General features: G+C 38.3%; 1 protein-coding gene across 1 annotated transcript in view; it reads right to left on the bottom strand.

Annotated features, from left to right (window-relative positions):
• LOC109099167 (angiotensin-converting enzyme-like) overlaps nt 1-20,444 on the bottom strand; it is a 36,333-nt gene that overhangs the window by 993 nt on the left and 14,896 nt on the right. Inside the window, exons 14-24 of the mRNA XM_042767200.1 lie at nt 20,241-20,399; nt 10,465-10,552; nt 9,709-9,852; nt 9,313-9,504; nt 5,132-5,229; nt 4,536-4,708; nt 4,077-4,300; nt 3,860-4,004; nt 851-949; nt 607-729; nt 290-477 (exon numbers count right to left, since the gene is read on the bottom strand). Of these exons, the coding sequence (XP_042623134.1) occupies nt 290-477; nt 607-729; nt 851-949; nt 3,860-4,004; nt 4,077-4,300; nt 4,536-4,708; nt 5,132-5,229; nt 9,313-9,504; nt 9,709-9,852; nt 10,465-10,552; nt 20,241-20,399 (1,633 nt within the window). The remainder of the gene's footprint in view (nt 1-289; nt 478-606; nt 730-850; nt 950-3,859; nt 4,005-4,076; nt 4,301-4,535; nt 4,709-5,131; nt 5,230-9,312; nt 9,505-9,708; nt 9,853-10,464; nt 10,553-20,240; nt 20,400-20,444) is intronic.

Below are 20,444 nucleotides of genomic sequence, written 5' to 3'. Positions count from 1 at the left end.
TATGAAAAATATATTCCATCCTTGAAAATGGAACCTTTGTTGTTGTTAAAACCTGTTTCTCTATTTAAAGAATCACCCAAATCCAGTGGTCTAAAATTGAGTTGGAACTACAGTATCTTGGAAAGTATCTTGGTATTGGCTAACTAATATTTAAATTTGACTCTGTTTCGATTATTTTTAACTGAAAGCCACCCCAGTTTCCCAGCTGAAGCACTTTTGTTTTACAATAAAACAGAAAACTGAGCGGTAAACCAACATTTAAATGTCAATTTATGAACTCCAGGCTTACTTTTGTAAGGCGTCCAATCATATTCTGGCCATCCCAGTACGTCACCGTTCTTTTTGTTCTCCTCCACCAGCCACTTGATGAGAGGTTGGAAGTACTCCATCAGAGGCTGGACTGACATTTTGGGCTGGCCAGTAATCAAAGTCATGGCTTCGGGCCAGGGTTTACTGAAGCCCATCTTCATCACATCACTGAGGAGGAGGGAGTAGAGCTCTTTTACTCACAGGCAAAAATCAATGAGAATCTATAAAATCTTACTACTCTTGCTCTTAGTGCTTGTAAAATCTGGAACCAGTCTGAGTTCTCATTGATTTACTGACCCCAGGAGTTTCCCTGCTTCTTTGGATTGGTAGATGTCACAGTTGTGGAGTGGAGCTGGCTGACGGGCGGCTTCACACAGGGCTTTGTGGAACTGGAACTGGATTACAAAACTCACAAAGTACCTATTGGAGCCAGACCAAATAAACGGTCAATCCAAGGGCTTATTTGATTGCACAAGTTGTGTAACATGATAGATGCAAGATACAGTATTTCCACATTAGTGATATATTTTTTGTTGTCTACCTGACGTAGGGCACATTAGCTGGGATGTGGAACTTTGCACCAGGGTCGAAGTCTTCCTCAGTGCGCGGTACTGGTGGACACAATCCCTGGTACTTCATTCTGTTACAGTAAAATACACAAATTTAGCTCTGGTACAAACTTTACATATTGCACAGATTTAATGTTTATATAACTGATTAGCAAACAACAATAACTAGCGGTGTAACAATACCTTGATATGGATCAAAGCATCAATTAAATGACAATATGATGTATTGAAGCATTTATTTAATACAATAATACAAATTTATGTAATATAAATTTTTTAAATAAACTGTATTATTAATCTTATTATTATTCTACATTTTACTGTACAATACTAATATATTTGTTATAATTTCTTCAAGTTAATCTGAACTTTTTTTTTTTTACATGTTTGCGACCTTTGACACAAACCAGAGATTAGCTACATCCCAAATGACACACTATACATTTTTATACACTATGTATTTATGCACTATGAACTCAACCATGTAGTGCATGAATTATATAAGGTTATTTTGACATTCATAATCGGAGTCTGATAGCCCCTCCCCCTTCCATGCAATTAAAACTGTGACAGTTGAGTGCATCAGAGCCGTTGAACCAATATTATATGTTGTATTTATTGGCCACTACTGTGCTCGGATGGTCAGTTGAGCAACAAGATCATAGTGCATCTTAATTCTCACAAAGATGTGTTCTTGGAAGTGAGAAACAGCTTGTGTAACTACAACAAAAACTCAGCCCAAACATGCATAAAAACAGCTTTTACAAACCCACTGCAAATGTCTTATTGAAATTATAATACATTAATTCCAATTTTAAAAATCTTAAATATAAAGAATACCAATCACTGAAATTTAGAAACATTTCTAAACAGTTGTGACGTAACGAAGCCTCGTTTACTGAAATCACGTGACTATGGCAGTTTGATACGCGCTCCGAACCATTGGTTCAAAATAAATTATTCGCAAAGGTTTCGAAGCTTCACAAAGCAGTTCTTCAAAAGCACCCACTAAGTTACTCTGACAATTGTTTTATGGTGAAATGCGGGTGAAGTGACTGACATTTTAATCCAAAAATGAGAAATTTTTTATGTGTTTTGCCTGTTCATTTACACGACAACGGCTTTTTGGGGACTGAAAACGCATATTTTTGAAAATGGGTTTCAAAGTGCAAGTTTTTGAAAACGCCACCGTTATCATTATCATTTCCGTGTAAACACCCAAAACGTGAATCTTTGAAAACGGTGACATTATGCGCATGCGTAGTACATGTTAGGTATGTAGACATGCACTGTACATGTCAATTTTAAAGGCAAGCGTGAACAAACATACACAACAATGGTGGAGTACGTGGTACTGTTGTTGCTGCTCAAGAGTTAGTTAAAGCTTCTTCAGCAAAGTGTGGATTGTTGACGTGTTCCAGGCAGGTTTTTGAGCCCGTAAGTCACAACTTCAAACCACAACTCACGACTTTGTAGAGTTCCAGGCAAGTCACGCCAAACTGCCTGAGTGCAAGGAATTGTAGCTAGATTATTAATTTTATTGCAACGTTATATTGTCCTAAAGTCTATTTCTCACCATGTACCACTTGCATAAAGACCGCATCCGTTCAATATTATCCGTAGGGGCTGCCATTGTTGTTTCGCGGGCTATGTGACATCAGAACGAGGAACTGGGAGTACATCGATCTAGTACGAGTTCACGGGTGGGAAGTCACGGGTTTGACTGCCGTTCCGGTGCACTTTCACTGGTAGAAGGTTGGAAAAACATGAGTTACGGGTTGCCTGGAATGCGGCATCACTTCACTAATATTACAACCAACAGCGGAGACGAATCATACACAAAATATAATCATCACTTTCCTACAGGTACTGTTTACTAACAAGGTGACAGTGCTAACTACTGGCCTGGCATGTGTAATAAAGCGTTTTTGGCCATTTTCACGGATATGTGTAAACTCAAATTGTTTTGAAAATGTTGTCGTATATACCAGAAACTTTTTAAAAATGCAAGGGAAAAACTTTACCAAAAAGTACTTTACCAAATTGTTAGATTATTTTATGCTCTCTGCCAGATGTTTTGTGCCTCTCTGCAATCCCTCCTCCCTTCTTACTCCTTTTCTTCTGTCTTGCTCCCTCCTCCCTTCTGTGTTCTCTTTCTATACCTCAATGTATGCGCACACATGCATATTTCCTCATGAGTTCAGATGTTCAGACCAGGACGGGGGCTATAGGTCCGAAGGTTATTGAGTTTGGTCTGTCCTTCTGCTCAGAGTATCCTTGGCCAAGAGTATGCCTAATATGTCCAGAAATTCCTGACCATACTTCCATTCTATATAACATACAGATGTACGGGCTCTAGAGGCAGCAGGAGGGAAAACCCCTTGTTTGCTAGACATTCCTATATGGTGTAGTGTACAATGCTTATTGGATAAACCACTACACCACCCTTTGCAATGCAACTATATAATGTGTGAATGTAATAATAAACGGGAAAGAAGTTTGTGAGCAGACTAAAAGGCTTCATGTTCATTTACTTCTTTCCATGAGCTCATGCAAGGACTGAGAATGGTCGGACGGCATCGAAAAGATAAAGACAGAATTATGTGTTATTTAACACAAATAAAAGTCAAAAGTTTTTGACTACATCATTGTCATGTAAATGTAGCCTCAGAGAGGCTCTTGAGATGAAGTTCATGTGTTCATGTCCTCGTATAGTAAGACGACAGAGGCTGAAAACACCACAAGTGTCACATGTGATTCAGTATGTAATTCACAAAGACACGCCGTCACTTCCACGAACATGCTGATCTCATATTAATCACAGACAGTAGCCCATATTGCGATTTGATTAAGTGTACAGTCCTACTTTTGGTTTATTTACCCTACTTTTGGTTTATTTATCCACGTTTTGTTAGTCCTCGTTTTCCTCTAGCTCTAGCTACTATCCCTTTAACAGTGTGGATTAATAGAAGAAAAATCACCTCATGTTCCACCACTCTTTGTTGTACTCTGAGCTTGAGACCCTTCCATCAAATACCTTCCACCTCCACTGGTCCATCAGGTAGCCAAAAGGCAGGAAGGCAATCTTATCCAAGGCAATGCTCATCAGGAAGTTGATGGTGCTTTCTACAGACCAGTAAGACACTTAGGGTTTGAACTAGCATTTCATGTGCTTCTTTATAGATGTATGAGCCGTACCTTTATTGTCCTCCACCTTGTCCAGCAGGCCAATGCTCTGAAGATGTTTAGGTGTGGAAACTGATAGGGCCATAACGTCACCAATGGCCTCGTGGAATCCAGGGTTGGCGCCGTCGCGGAAAGCGATGGGTTGATCCTTATACTGCAGGAAGTACTGAACGTGGCCCATCTCATGGTGCACAGTGATGAGGTCGTCCAGGGTCACCACTGTGCACTGCTTGATCCTAGAGATGGTACGAGGATGGGAAAAGTTAACAGTGAAATTTACAAGACAGCACGTGGGAAGGAAAAGGCTAGACAGTTTTTGTTCCAGATGTCTTTACAGCTCTAACATCCTCCCTTCATCAAATGAACAGTATTTCTGCAAGTACAGTTTTTAAAAATATACAGTATACTTTTAAAACCTCAAACCTCACCTGCTGTAGTGTGGATCATCTTACTGTTATATGATTAACGTACCTGAAGTCTTTGCGGTTGTAGAAGTCCCAAGCAGATGCATGACAGACTACTTCACGTCCATCTGTTGGTTTTTCCAGCATGGACTTGTTCCAGAACTCTGGAGGCATGGGCAGAAGACCCAGAGAAGTGAAGAACCGGTCCGATTCCTCGAACATCCGTTTGGGGTCCCAACCCTGAAGAACCAAAGAGCACCTCACAATCAGAGAACATGGTTACAGACATTTACAGGTACAGTATGTTAGATATTGATCAATGAGTGGCATGTGTGTCCTTCATATGCCATTGCACATTACTAGAAAAAGACATAGTTAGTTATTTATGTATTTTGCTTTTATTTTAGGAAATAGCAGTTTACATTTCCAAACAGTTTGTATGTGCATGGTGGCATAAAACGTATCTATCATACCTATTTGCACTCCATGTAAACAAGATGCTACAAGATACAACACTTGGTTCAAAGATTATGTACCACTATTTTCACTCAGTGTAAACAGCATGTTCTTTGACACTTAATATAAACAGCCACTGCTTTCAGAAGAGTTCAGATTGTGGGAATAGATATAGATTGAAGAATGTGTTTATAGTTGTAATCTTACTTTGGCAATCATGGCTGGCGTGGCATCTACTTGTGTGGCATCAGGGTACGGAATGACAAGGTCCATGATAGCAGACCACGTTTGGGCCCACATATTTCCTGAGAAAAACCGAACAAAGAAAAGAAAGGCAGGATGTGAGAGATGGAGCATTATCTCTGACCGGTGGAACTGGAGGAAACCACTGGGCTTGGAATTCCAAGCCATTTAATCTCCATTCATGTGGAACCATTGCGTACGCACAAACACAATTACACACAGTTTCCCACATGCTTGATGGTTTTGAAAGCACATTAAATCCTGTCGTTTGCTTTGGAGTTGCCGCAAACAAGTACAGAATATCAATGTAAACCCTGAAGAAGAAAAAAACATCTGGACAGAAATTATGTAGATTTCATCTTGTTGTTCATGTTGTTCAGGTTTAAAAAATTGAAAAATGAAAAAACTAATTACTGTATTTGCACATAAAGCCGTCTGTCACTTCAGAGTGCTGAATTGAGCTCTCTTTTGCAAGCTTCTTTCACTAAAATGGTCAAATACACACAAAATTGTCAAGCATGCCCATCATAGAGAGTATTTCAAGTAAAACATATTTGTTTATGTCTTTAATGAATGTAAACAATTGGGAGAAAATCAGATGTGTAAGGATATTGGATTAGGTCTTGAAATTAACTTAATAAACCTTCCCCAATCTTCATCAAAAAAGCAAATAAAACAACAAAACAAAAGACTAAAATTGCTCACTGCTTTTGACTGAATAACTTCAGCAGCTGCAATAAAAACGAGTGTATATTTAATATATACAATGAAGACTATGCACCATTTTACATTTACATTTGATTATTCAGAAACACTAAATTCCTGTACCGACACTTACAGTAAGATATATTTATTTTTTATGATCAGAATTAAGTTTATTTTGTCTTGTAATATTAATGTATTTCTCTGTTCTAGAGTTATGATCATTTTATTTATCAGGTAGTTCATTCTGTCATATTTTATTCTGAAAATGGTCTTACACACTGAAATACAAATTTGAAGGTAATGTGTGAACAAAAGAAAACAATGACCAAAATCTCAAATAAAAACACGATATCCATTAAAAGAATGGAAATGTGATTATTTTGTCCATATTACACAGCTCTAACACACACACACAAATACACACCTTCAAAGAAGATCATTTTAGAACAGGCACAGCTGTTCAGATGTTGTTTTTTAAACAAGGATTATTCAAATGATGCACACCTATGACATCACAGCCAACATTCCAGAAGCTTTAAACCAGGTGAATCTGAGGCTCATAACTGCAGTAGAGTCAGAATATCAGACTTCCTCTGATAAACTACCAGTTTGCGGTTAATCAGTAGATTAACAGCACCAGATTAGTTAAGATGTCTAACAGAACCAGCTCAGGCTTTTCTTCTACAGCATCACTTGGGGACATTTCCAGTTCTGACCTAAGCATAGGTCGTCAGATTGAGATGAGACGGGGTGTTAAAAGAAAAAGGGGCAATTCTGGCAGATCAGAGAGCAGAGAACGAAAAATGAGCAGATCAGACCACCACTCTGCTTCTGATTATTCAATGGATTCCCTCAGCCCAGGCTTTTCTTCCCTAGCACTACTTGGAGACTCATCCAGTTCTGACCTAAGCTCAGGCAGTCAGGCTGAGATGAGATGGAGTGTTAAACGAAAAATTTATAAATCTGGCAGATCAGACAGCGTAGAGTGGAAAAGGAGAAGATCAGACCTCCAGTTTGATTCTTGGATTGATTCCCTCACCTCTGCATTTTCTTGCATGTATATTAGTACCCCACCAGCAGCATGTGGGGAGACACCTATGAAAGGGTCCAGCAAAGATGAAGAACAGCCTGGACTGTCTCACCTCAACAATTTTGAGGTCAGACCTGGACGATCACCAATGAAAGGGAACATCATAGATGATGAACAGCCTGGACCATCTCACACTGTTAAGCTGGATCAGGGTGTTAAAAGGAAAAGGGAGAATAATGGCAGAACAGTGTGCAGCGAACTGAAAAGGATCAAATTAGACCCTGACTTTTATCCTCCAGCATCACATGGAGATGCATTCAGTTTGGACCTAAACGCAGCAGGTCAGACTGAGAAACAGGGCAGTAAAAGAAAAAGAAAGACTGACAAAAGAAGCAGATCAGAGCACCAGTTTGAAACTTTAATTGATTCCCTCACCTATGAGTTTTCACACATATACATTAATACCCCACTATTAGCATGTGTGAAGACACATAAAGCCTTCTAAATTGAAATGGATAAGGCTATAGCACAATGTAGAGTTTTACACTAAGATCACAGTAAGATGCTGTCATATGAATATGGAGCCCCTAAGGGGACATGCTGATAAAAAGAAAAAGAAAATATATATGAGAAATTGTATTTCAGTGCACAAGAAATTAAAAAATAAATAAATAAAATGGTATCCACTGCTTGATGAATAAAACTGTTATATCATGTCTCTAGAGAAGACAAGACAAAAAAATTGCAAGATAAAATAAAATGAAAACAAAAAACAAAATCAAAAGTGTAGATACAGGTTTATAGTACTGCTGAATAGTCAAATGTAGAAATTAAATGGTGCACACTAGTCTTCATTGTATGAATTCTATATATATATATATATATATATATATATATATATATATATATATATATATATATATATATATATTATATTATTATTATTATTAAAGCTATTCAGTCAAAAGCAGTGAGTGATTTTCTCCTTTTCTTTATTGTTTGATGGACTTTAATGACACAGACAGTAGCAGGTTTATTAGGCTGCTGGCCGTTTACAGGGGACATATTATGCATAATTCACTTTGACATTGTTTTTGAACATAATTATGTGTCCACGGTGTGTGCACACAACCACCATATTATGGAAAAAAACTTCTCCATAAGCTTTCTCCATAAATCCAGTTGCTGTGTCTCAATTCACATACTATCCATCCTAAGTAGTATTTAAAATTAGAATTTGTGTGTCCCAAATAATAGCATGATTTGAGTAAGGAGTATTCAAAACGTCCCCGGATGGTTTTCCAGTGATCTAAGACTGACCACAACCCATTGCGTGGATTCAATTAATATCAAATCATCAAGAAATAATTTCTTGTCAAAGTCTGACACTTTTTGTACTGAAGTATGAAGTTCACAAAGTCTCATGAAAATCAAAAAGTTCTTCAAATTATTACTGAATTGCACAGAAAGCAAGATTGTTTCTTTTATAATCACTGAAGCTGTCGGTCAGTTCAGTGTGATACTACAGAGTAGAATATTTAAAATTTCCCATATAAAAATTAGGTTTTTGCGCAATACTGTTGTTAAAAGTTAATTTGATCTGCATCTCAGTGCTTTACATGTAGTAATTTAGTAATTAAAATGTTTTTACATAATTAAAAAAAGTAGAACTTAGTGGCACCATTGCCACTGCTGTCAAATGTTAGCCTGGAGCCCTGCGTTCTACTCTACTCTACTCTACTCTACTTTTATACAGTAGTGGATAATGGTGGAACAACACTACACCCAGAATGCAAAAATATATAATTTCTTCAATTTTAATAAGTTAGACGTTAATTGTAAGGAATATAGATTCAGAAAAAATAGGCATAATTAGTCAAAAGTGTAATCATTTAGGTTTTGTCCAACACAATCTTATGGTAATTCATCGTTATTTTACAGTACATTTTGGCAAATTGGTCACCTGTTGACACATTTTCATATGATCTGCTTCCAGCCCAGTGATAGTTATGTTTAGGGGTGCACATTCATGCTTATTTGTCTCAAAATCATAAATTTCCAATTAAATAACATGAAAATGCCATCTTGTAAAATAGTTACAGTACGTTTTCCTGTGAGATGGTATTGTCACAAGACACAAGTTTGGGATAAAACCTGAAGCTAACAAAATTCCTCTGTTGATTGATTTTCTATGTTGATATTTATTTTAAAAATTGCAATTTTTCCTGATTCCTATTCAAATTTAAATTCCCATGAAGTAAAACGAAGCCAGTTTTTAAATGAGGAATTCTGTTAGTCTAGATAGCATGTCACATGTATTACTTGTTTTTGGTAAGACATTTACTAATCAAAGCATCTTACAATAAAAAGTAAAATCATTTTATTACAGTATGTATATTTCATCTCTCACCGAGAAGATGAGCTGGAATTGGTCCTTTAAGGTTGATGTGTTCTGGTCCATATTTCTTGTACAGTGCCCTGCGGACATAGGCATGAATGTTGAGGTATAGCGGCTCTAGATCTTTCCACAAGGCCTCTAGATCCTCTTCAAGGGTGGGGGTCTCATACAAGGAACGCCAGAATGCCCCATTATCCGTGTGACCTATTGGACAACCAAACAACATTAGAGCTTCATTCAAAGCTCTCATGAACTATTCTTAATATGAGTCATTGTTTATTGCCACTTGGAAAAAGTTTGTAAAATGTAGCCTGAAAACTAAATTCACTAAAAGATATTATCTTTCTCCGGCTGTTTTGTGTTGCAAGAGATCCTCATACAAAAAGTGTTTTATTTTCAGGCACTTACCATTGCTCTTTGCAGCTAAGTTGGCAAGCTCCACATATCTCTTGTAGCTGTTGCGGAGCTCTCTGCCCGAGGCATTACGCCAACCCTGCCAGGCGAACAGCAGCTCGTCATAATCCCTGGACTCGGCCATGATCTTATTCAAATCTGGAAAACAAAACACAAACACATCAAAAACAGCATAAGGGGGTTATAGTAATCAGTTTGGCAGGCTGTGATATGAAAAACAGACTTTGAAAGCACTTTCATTGTTCACTGTTCTACTGCGAATAGTTTACAGTTAGCATAAATAACAAAGACAGAAAAAAAGCACAGTGAGTTTTTGCGCAGCATAAGCATAACTTTGAAAACGTCTAATAAAACAATTTCTTTAAAATCTTATATAAAAGTGTTAAAAAATGTTTGGAGTCTGTGAGTTTTTTCAATGTTTTTAAAAGTCACATGTTCACAAAGCCTGCATTTATTTGTTAAAAAATACTGTAAAAACAGCACTGTGAAATATTATTACAGAAATTTTATATATATATATATATATATATATATATATATATACACTTTTGATAAATTTATGATTAATAGAAAGTTCAAAAGAACAGCATTTATTTGAAATATTATATTTTGTAACATTATAAATGTCTTTACTATCACTTTTGATCAGTTTAATGCATCCTTGTTTAATAATAATAATAATAATAACAATAATAAAAGCTGAACCCAAACTCTGAAATGGTATAGAAAAATGAATAGAAATGAACTCACCTGGATCTAGAGGTAGACACTTAGCTTCATCCTTGCAGACTGTGGCTGTGCTGTACAGGGTCTCCATGGATGCTAGCAAATTATTGTACTATGAACATGGAAAAAAATTAGAAGTAATAGTCTTTCAAAAAGCCCAAGTTCAGCTCCAACAAAAGAAATGTAATCTGTTGTCAGTTACCACAGCCAAAAATGTAGACTTTCAGAATGTAATAAATATCAGTATATCAGTATAAAATCTATCTATCTATCTATCTATCTATCTATCTATCTATCTGTCTATCTATCTATCTATCTATCTATCTATCTATCTATCTATCTATCTGTCTGTCTGTCTGTCTGTCTTTCTGTGTAATGACCGCTTGCCCTTTAATTAGTTTTATTTGAAGGCGTCAATAGAGGGCGCCAGTTAACTTGGTTACAGACGTTTGCAGCACAGGAAAAAGAAGGGTTTCGCGCGTGTTGCACGAGCTCACACAAGGGCAAAAGTTTTGAGTTTATTTGAAATATATGAATGTGTTTTAGTGTCCCTCTTTGGCAATAGCGGGATGAGGTATGTTGTTTACCATGTATTTCATGTTAGTTTGTTTATTTCTTATTTTCTTTGTGATAATGGTGTTGGCAGAACTTTGCTTGTGTAAATTATGTCATGTAATACTGTGAATTTCACATTGTGTATACGTATTCCTCAACTTTATCTTCTGTTATGTTTCATTTGTGTAGTTTTACGGTGATACAAGGTGCAGTAGGATGCATTGAGATGCTGTGAAGCACGGAAAAGGCTAAATTAATCACAGCATTCTGGAAGTTGATTGCATCAAAGCTAAATAAAACTGCAAACACCCGTCAAAGCTCTCTGCCTCATGTTTTGCAAGCCAAGGGGGCCGCTACAGTAAAACTCTCCTTACGAAAAAGTTTATTCAAGTGTGCTATTAGTATACTTCTTTTAAACTAAAAATAGGAAAGTATGCTTTTAGTTTACTTTTTATGTACTCCTCAGAAATGGGCTTTATGTACTTCTCAGAAATATACTTAAAATTACATTTAAGTATACTTGACTTATACTTACAAAAAGGCTAAATATACTTGAACTTTACTTAAGTATACTTAATAAAATAAACTTGAAGTATACTACTTTTTGGTAAGGGTCTCCATTACATATGAGGCCTTCATTGCATCGTGCTGCTGTTTCATCGCGTGAGGGTGACGCTCCATCTGAGGCTTTCATCGCATCGAGTTGCTGTTTCATCTCATGAGTCCGACACTTCATCGGGTTGTGCAAAGAGACTGATTGCCATGTGGAACGGCCAACTCAAGAGCTCTGCACATCCAAAGTTTAGAAGTGAACAGCAATTCAAAGCACAGATGCAGAATTTATCTTCAGTTAAAAGTAAGATAAATGAAACGAATCACAAATACACCTCTCATTCATAAATGTGATCTTGCAAGTTGAACCTTTTATTATAAAAAGAAGACTTCAGACATTTAAAAACATTTTAAAGTGTAAAATTGAGAGTTTCAAGATTTAAAGTAAAGAGGTTTGTAAGATTGATCACTAAAGGTTACTAATAGGAATTTTTACTTTGTGCATGTGATTCTCAAGGCATATACTAAATTCAGATGTTGGTTTAGGTTGCGTTTACTTCATTTATGCAATGTAATGTCTATATGTTGACATATGTTGTTATGCAAAATAATTTCTACAATTGTCTGAATGCTGAAAATCAGTAGAGCTCTTGCATGACATTTGCCATATACATGTTTGCTACACAACTGAGTGACTAAATTACAGAGGTCTGATGCGAGTAGGTTACTGCTCCTTATAGTTAAAGACAGACAACAATGGAAGACACAACTAAGAAAACCACTTAGCAAGCAAGTCAAATGTCATTACCAGCAGAGGACTCAAGTATTCCCCTATGAAGGCAACAAATTAGATCGAGTTCACGAAAGGGAAGTCTAACAGAGAAGGGGCTGGAGATGCATTATCAGGAAGCAAAGAAGCATCAGAAAGCCTTTAACAAAGCTTATGACTCCTGGAAGCAGTCAGCTAAGGAAAGTAGATCCAAAATAAAAACTTTATGCTCCCATGAAGATCTCTATCAAATCCAAAGAACTATTCAAGGCAGTCAAGATGTAGTTAACCAGTGTTATGCTTCCTTGCTGCGCAATCATACTGCAAACCAGAAATTGTTAAAAGAGTTGATGCTTGTGCCACATTGACTGCAGAAATTTGTGATCTGGTGAGTTACAGAATAGAAACCTCTGATGAGATTCATAAAGAACTTGTTAAGTGAAACAAATATTAAACAAAGATGAGTATGAATCTATCTTTGGTTGCACAAACACTAACCGTAATCTCAGAGTCATCACCAAGTTTAGAAAGCCAATCAAAAGTTTCCTCCAAAACTTCCAGTAAGCGAGCTGATACTGAAGCAGAACTTGCAGCCAAAATAGAGCAAGCAAAGGCCATGCAAGAAATCTCTGACCAGCAAGTAGGACTATAAAAGATAGAAAATGACTGGAAGTTAAATGAAGCAAAAATGCTAGCAGAAATTAAACAAAGAGAAACAGAAGTGTCCCTAAGGCTTGAGGAGGAGAGAGAACGAGGCTGCAGCTCGCGTAAAAGTATACAATGATTTTGAGGGAAATTTTGAAGACTATGAGGAGAAAAGAGTCAATAACTAGACCTAACTGGATAGAGGCTGATCGCAAACCCCAGCTAAATCCCGAGGCTGAGTCTTTCCATCCTCATCAAGCACCTCAACAGGCACAGATGACTCAAGAGACAGCAAGCTTAACTCAAGCATTAATTAACTCCCTGAGTATAAGTCGATTACCCATCCCAGAACCAACAACTTTCACTGGTGATCCAATAAAGTTTATAGACTTGAAAATATCCTTTACCGTACTTATCGATCACAAGTCAATTTCTGCGAGTGAGATGTTCTATCTTGCTGGAGAAGCCCGAAAGGCTGTGGAAGGATTCTTTTATAGAAACTCAGAAGATGCATACCAGGGTGCCTGGAAGGTTCTTGAAGAGAGATATGGAAATTCCTTCATTGTTCAAAAAGCCTTTCGAGAAAGGCTTATGAAATGGCCTAAGATTGGCACCAATGATCCTCTTTCACTGCGAGAATTCACAGGTTTTCTACAAGGCTGTGTGGAAGCAGTTCCTCACGTAAAAGGTTTGGATATCCTAAATGATTGTGAGGAAAATTACAAACTACTCAAGAAATTATCTGAATGGATTGTGCGTAAATGGAACAAAATCATGGTGGAAGAATTGGATGAATCTGGTGATTATCCGAGCTTTAAACGGTTCACTGAGTTTTTAAAGAAGGAATCTAAGATAGCTTGCAATCCTGTCACCTCTTCACTTTTGATGAGTTCTAATGCTTCAGATGAGAGATTCCCCAAGAGAGCCAAGTCTCTCAACACAAGAGCTCAAGTGCAGGGTCCAACACTAAAGAGACCAGAATTCAAACCAACCCCACCATGCTCTGCTTGTAAGGATGAAACGCACAATATTGCCAAATGTCCTGTCTATGCAGCAAAATCAACAGGTGATAAAAGATCTTTCATTCGTGAGAACCACCTCTGCTTTGGATGTTTAAGGAAGGGGCATGTCACCAAAGACTGCAAAAGACGACATACTTGTGGTACATGTGGCCTGTGCCACCCAACTTGCTTACATGAAGAGTGAGACAAAGACAATGTGAGTACACTGAAATCTGATTCTGCTCCTATTGTAGAAGACACCAGTCAGGAAACCCTAAGGGTCACATCTCATGACCTAACGCAACATGCTTCTGCTATGTCTAGCATTGTTCCTGTCTTCATTTCACCTGCAGAGGAGCCACAAAATGAAATTCTCACATATGCTCTACTTGACACACAGAGCGATTCAACTTTCATTTTAAAGGATTTTCTTGATGAGCTACATGTAAGCAGTGAAGCAGTGAAGTTGAGACTTAGCACTATGACAGCTACTGATACTCTTACTACAAGTTGTAAAGTCAGAGGCCTAAGGGTCAGAGAACTCCCTAGTGAGAAACACATTCAGGTTCCGCAAGCCTATACTTGCGATTTTATTCCTGTAGACAAGGCTTACATTCCAACTAGAAAGACAGCGTTGCAATGGCCTCACCTTAAGCACATAGCTACTGAGTTGTCACCTCTTCAGAGCTGTGACATAGGTTTGTTGATTGGATATGATTGTCCTTCGGCATTGGCTCCTTTAAAGGTAATAACTGGTGGTGAAAATGAGCCGTTTGCACAGAAAACAACGCTTGGATGGAGCATCATAGGCCTTTGTAATCCGAATCTAGACAGGCAAGGGAACCAAAGCTTTGTTCATCGAATCTCAGTGTAGCGTGAACCAGACAAATTAAAGATTCGATCGGGAGCCTGGTTGAAACATGAGCCGAATTCCACAGAAAGGCAGGATGTTGTAAAATCAACTCCTAGCACCACAGTCTGATAACCAACTCTTTCACAGAACAGCTTTCAACATTAACACCATTAGAACAATTATTGACAATTTCAATTCGAAGAAGAGATTGTCTATTTTGGGGCAAGTAATCGAAGAGATGGACAGTCTGACCCTCACATGTAAAGCCATGAGAGTAAACAAGATCGTTGGATTGACTTCCCCACCACCTAGCAAAACCAGACTGAAATTCCTAAGGAGACCTGTTAACCCCTCTGGTCTCCACAGGACATATCCTTACTCCCCAGAATGGCACAGAGAATGCCTTCCAATGCATATATGCACCAAAATGAACTCAAAAAAGACTTCTAAATGGATATCAGTCCATTGCTTAACTCCATATCATTTATGTAACCGACACATTTGATTTTAATGTTTCTAATCACTTATTGTGTATGTCTATTTAAATAACTCTTGAATAGCTTAAGGGATCATATTCATGTTTAGTATGTGTGTGTTCAAATATTCTTGCTTGAAACGTTTCTGACCATCAGTTATTTGTCAAATGTATCATATTCTTATAGGAATCATGTCCAAATTATACCCTGCAAGAGCGGGAAAATTCGGACCACGAGCTTGATAAGATAACATATGATTTATGAATGGGTGGGACAAACATCGGAACACCCTGAGAAAAGACAATATCTAATTGGTCAAGACAACATTTGAGGTGTGGCCAAAAGGCCAGTTTTAAATACTCAGGACACCATCAAATCTTTGCTTTTAGCGTTTAGCTTTCGTTTAGCTTTTGCTATCAGTCATGCCGGCTTTTAGCTTTAGCTTTTAGTCATGCTTTGTCATCACTTTTAGCGTTCTTCGAGCGCCGTTCCAGCGTGCTTCGGCCTGCACGCCTGCTGCTACTTAGCCACGATGAGAAGAAACACCACCTAGTCTCGTCAAACTTTACTTCTTTTCTTTTCGGTTTGAGAGTTTCGTGTTCTGAGTTAAGTTTTGTAACGCCGTGTCTCCGAGTCTGACCTCGAGTGCCCGTTCAACTTCAACCAGCCCACAACTCCGCATCTTCAGCCTACGCCCAACCACGGGCTTCCCAAGACGTCACTTCAACGACTACTGAACTTCCAGCCAATCAGCAACCTCGGGAAACCCCCTTTTCAGCGACAACAAAGGGAACCCCGTTACACAGGCATCACAAGTAACGTACCTCCAGACTCTGATCTGTACTGGTGTTATCTAATATAATTTTAACCTAATTGATGAACTCAATGCGAGGGTTAATTAAGTGATCGATGGTTGTTAATGTCTATGCAATTTCACGTATTGCTGTAAACTTGGGATTTCACATTTTCATTCTCTTAAACTCATTCTTTCCTAACGTTCTATCCTCCTGCAACTTGTGCGTATGTGTGAGTGTGTGTGCTTATGTGTTAGATTAGTTTATATGTCTTAGATTTATCTAATAAAGCCTTATTTATATTGAAAAGAGAAGTATCTTGTGTTTTGTGCTCACAAGTTAATGTCTTAAACTGCCGATCTTGTTACTGTGCTAATTAATAGTGTTTTCACTATACTTTGGATATTAATATCCAGCGCAGATTTGATGTTAAACAGCTCGTTCAGTGAATCGCTCGCCGTTTCAGTGATCAGCCGTGAAACAGTGATTCTGTTCAAATTCCCTTTAAAATCTTAAATGATTCCCTTTGAGCTAAATTGACCTGTTTCCCTTACATCAGTGAAGGAAATGTTAGTCCCATCTGCAAACGATGTCTTAAGAAAAGTATTAGAGTCAAACTTCAATGAGAAGAATCCAGAGGACAAACATGTGTCTCAGGATGATATCCGTTTCATACGCCTTCTTAGTGATTCAGCATAAAGATGATGGACATTATCCACTGCCCCTTCCCTTCAAGAATATCAGCTCTCCTTTACTGCCTAATAACAAGAAGCTTGCCATTGCACGACTACAGCACTTAAAGAAAAAGCTGAAGAGCAACCAGCAGTATTATGAGAGTTACAAGGCCTTCATGGAGGAGATGTTTAACAAGGGAGATGCCCCTACGCTGTCTAAGGAAGAAATAGCATGGTACTAACCACATCATGTGGTTTACCACCCTCAAAAGCCAAGCAAGTTGAGGATGGTGTTTGATTGCTCCACAAAATTCCGTGGTATTTCCCCTAATGATACACTGCTTACTGGACCAGACTTGATAAACTCTTTGGTTGGAGTCCTTTGCCACTTCAGGAAAGAAGCTGTTGCCGTCATATGCGACATCGAAAAGATGTTCCATCAATTCTTTGTTCCCCCTAAGGAAAGAAATTATTTAATATTCTTATGGCGGGAGAACGGAGATTTGCAGGGAGAACCACGGTAATACAGAATGGCTGTATATCTCTTCGGCGCTGCTTCCTCTCCTGGATGCGCCAACTTTGGCATCAAATACTTAGCAGAACAATGCAAGTTTGAGTATCCATCAGCTTCATCATTCATCAAGAAGAACTTCTACGTGGATGATGGATTGATCTCAGTCCCATCGATTCAGAAAGCTAAAGAGCTAATTATTGAAGCCCAAGCATTGTGCAAGCATGGAGGTTTACACCTTCATAAGTTCAGTTCAAATGAAGAGGAAGTCTTACACTGTGTAGATCCTTCAGAATGAGCAATACCCACCAAACCGCTCAATCTTAATCCTGAAGTAACAGGATGCATTCTTGGCATTCAGTGGGCAGTGAAAGACGACACCTTTAGATTTGACATCAAACCAAAGGATCACCCATCAACACGCCGTGGAATCCTATCGGTTACTGCTTCCTTGTATGACCCTCTTGGGTTTGTTTCCCCCTTCCTTTTGAAAGGAAAAGTTATTCTACAGGAGCTGTGCTGTAGAAACATTGGGTGGGATTATACCCTTCCTGAAGACCTAATCCCAAGGTGGGAGGAGTGGAAAAGTAGTCTTCAGGAGCTGAAATGCTTCAGCATTCCCAGATGTTACCATCCACCATCCTTTGGTACCATCATTTGGACAGAACTGCACTACTTCTCGGATGCAAGCAATCTAGGGTATGGTGCATGTTCTTACCTTAGGTTCAAAAATGATAAGGATGAAGTACACTGCAGTCTCGTAATGGCCAAGGCTAGAGTTGCACCCACAAAAATTCTAAGTATCGCAAGATTGGAATTGTCTGCAGCTGTAGTTGCTGCCAGAATGAGTGCTATGTTAAAGACTGAACTGGAGATGAAGATCGATCAGGAGTTCTTTTGGACTGATTCGCAGGTCGTGCTGGCATATATAAAAAATGAAGCAACAAGGTTTCATCTATTTGTTGCAAATCGTGTACAATTAATCAGGGAAATCACAGATGTAAGTCAGTGGTTTTATGTCAGCACTACTGAGAATCCAGCCGACCATGCCTCCAGGGGCCTTTATGCCTCAGATATATCCTCAACATTCTGGCTGTCAGGACCCAAGTTCCTATGGGAACGAGAAGTGTATTCAACACCTCACTTTTCAAATAACCTACTTGTTGGTGACCCTGAGGTCAGAATAACCCACACCTTTGTAACCAAAGGCACTGATGAAACGACTTGCAACTTGCTTAGCTGATTCAATCGAGTTGTTACTTGAGTTGTTTCTGAATGAAAACCAATGCAAATTCGTCTTTAATGCTCCCTCAGCGAGTCACACCGGAGGTGTCTGGGAGCGCCAGATAAGGTCTGTTCGCAGTGTGCTGAATGTCACACTTTCTAAGTGTCCAGGTAGACTTGATGATTCCTCCTTGAGAACATTGTTTTATGAAGCAATGTCTATCATCAACAGTCGTCCATTGACAATCGATGAAATAAATAATCCCAAGTCTCTGCAACCTTTAACCCCAAACCACCCCTTGCCAAAAAGTAGTATACTTCAAGTTTATTTTATTAAGTATTTTATTATTTTTGTAAGTATAAGTCAAGTATACTTAAATGTCATTTTAAGTATATTTCTGAGAAGTACATAAAGCCCATTTCTGAGAAGTACATAAAAAGTAAACTAAAAGCATACTTTCTTATTTTTAGTTTAAAAGAAGTATACTAATAGTACACTTGAATAAACATCTTTTTCGTAAGGGACCTCATTTTGATGAAGTCTAAGACTGCTCTCCCTCCTCCTGGGAAATTTCAAAGGGAAGACCTGTATGCTTCAAAAAGGTGGCGCAGGGTTCAGTATTTAATTGAGCTGTTCTGGAGCCGCTGGAAAAAAGAGTATCTCTTGAACATTTCCACACGGCAGAAGTGGCACATACCATAGCAGAATCTCAGAGTCAATGACATTGTCATCATTAAAGAAGACATGTTGCCGAGAAACCGTTGGCAATTAGGTAGAGTTGTTGAAGTCATGCAGGGGAGTGATGGCTTGGTTAGACGAGTTAAGATTCAAACAGGTGAACCAAAGAGTAAGCAAGAGCAGCACTCCAAGCCAACAATCATTGAGAGACCAATTCAAAAGCTGGTGGTCCTACTTGAAAGTGAGTGATTTGTTATAGGTGACACACTTGCATCCGACACCTTCTAAAGAGTGATTTGTCAATGTATTATACATTCTTGATTTATGAGCGGTCATCTAGGTTTGGAATCATGTATGATTTATTTAATCTGTTTTCTTGAGTTAATTTATCACAACATGATTGGTGATTTGAAGGTGTCAATAGAGGGCGCCAGTTAACTTGGTTACAGACGTTTGCAGCACAGGAAAAAGAAGGGTTTCACGTGTGTTGCACGAGCTCACACAAGGGCAAAAGTTTTGAGTTTATTTGAAATATATGAATGTGTTTTAGTGTCCCTCTTTGGCAATAGTGTGATGAGGTATGTTGTTTACCATGTATTTCATGTTAGTTTGTTTATTTCTTATTTTCTTTGTGATAATGGTGTTGGGGTAACTTTGCTTGTGTAAATTGTCATGTAATACTGTGAATTTCACACTGTGTATACGTATTGCTCAACTTTATCTTCTGTTATGTTTCATTTGTGTAGTTTTACGGTGATACAAGGTGCAGTAGGATGCATTGAAATGCTGTGAAGCATGGAAAAAGCTAAATTAATCACAGCATTCTGGAAGTTGATTGCATCGAAGCTAAATAAAACTGCAAACACCCGTCAAAGCTCTCTGCCTCATGTTTTTCAAGCCAAGGGGCCGCTACAGTCTGTCTATCTATCTATCTATTTATATGTGTGTGTGTGTGTGTGTGTGTGTGTGTGTGTGTGTGTGTGTCTGTGTGTCTGTCTGTCTGTCTATGTATCTGTCTGTCTTTCTATGTGTGTGTGTGTGTGTGTCTGTCTGTCTGTCTGTCTTACCTCAATGAGATCTTTTTCCGGAAGCACAGCTCTCTCAAGGTCACTCAGTTTCGTCATGATTCTCTTCACAGACTTATCCTGGAAGTCGCTGGTGTCGAATTTACGGGCCTCTAGTCCATAGATCTTCGTGTGGTTGGCCATCTCCAAGTTTTTTTGCAGCTAAAGCCAAAAATTGCAGCATGAGACTCTGAGAATGAGCGGTGT

Source organism: Cyprinus carpio, chromosome A12 (assembly GCF_018340385.1).
Source record: "Cyprinus carpio isolate SPL01 chromosome A12, ASM1834038v1, whole genome shotgun sequence".
Lineage (NCBI taxonomy): Eukaryota > Metazoa > Chordata > Actinopteri > Cypriniformes > Cyprinidae > Cyprinus > Cyprinus carpio.
This window is presented reverse-complemented; position numbering and strand designations above follow the sequence as displayed.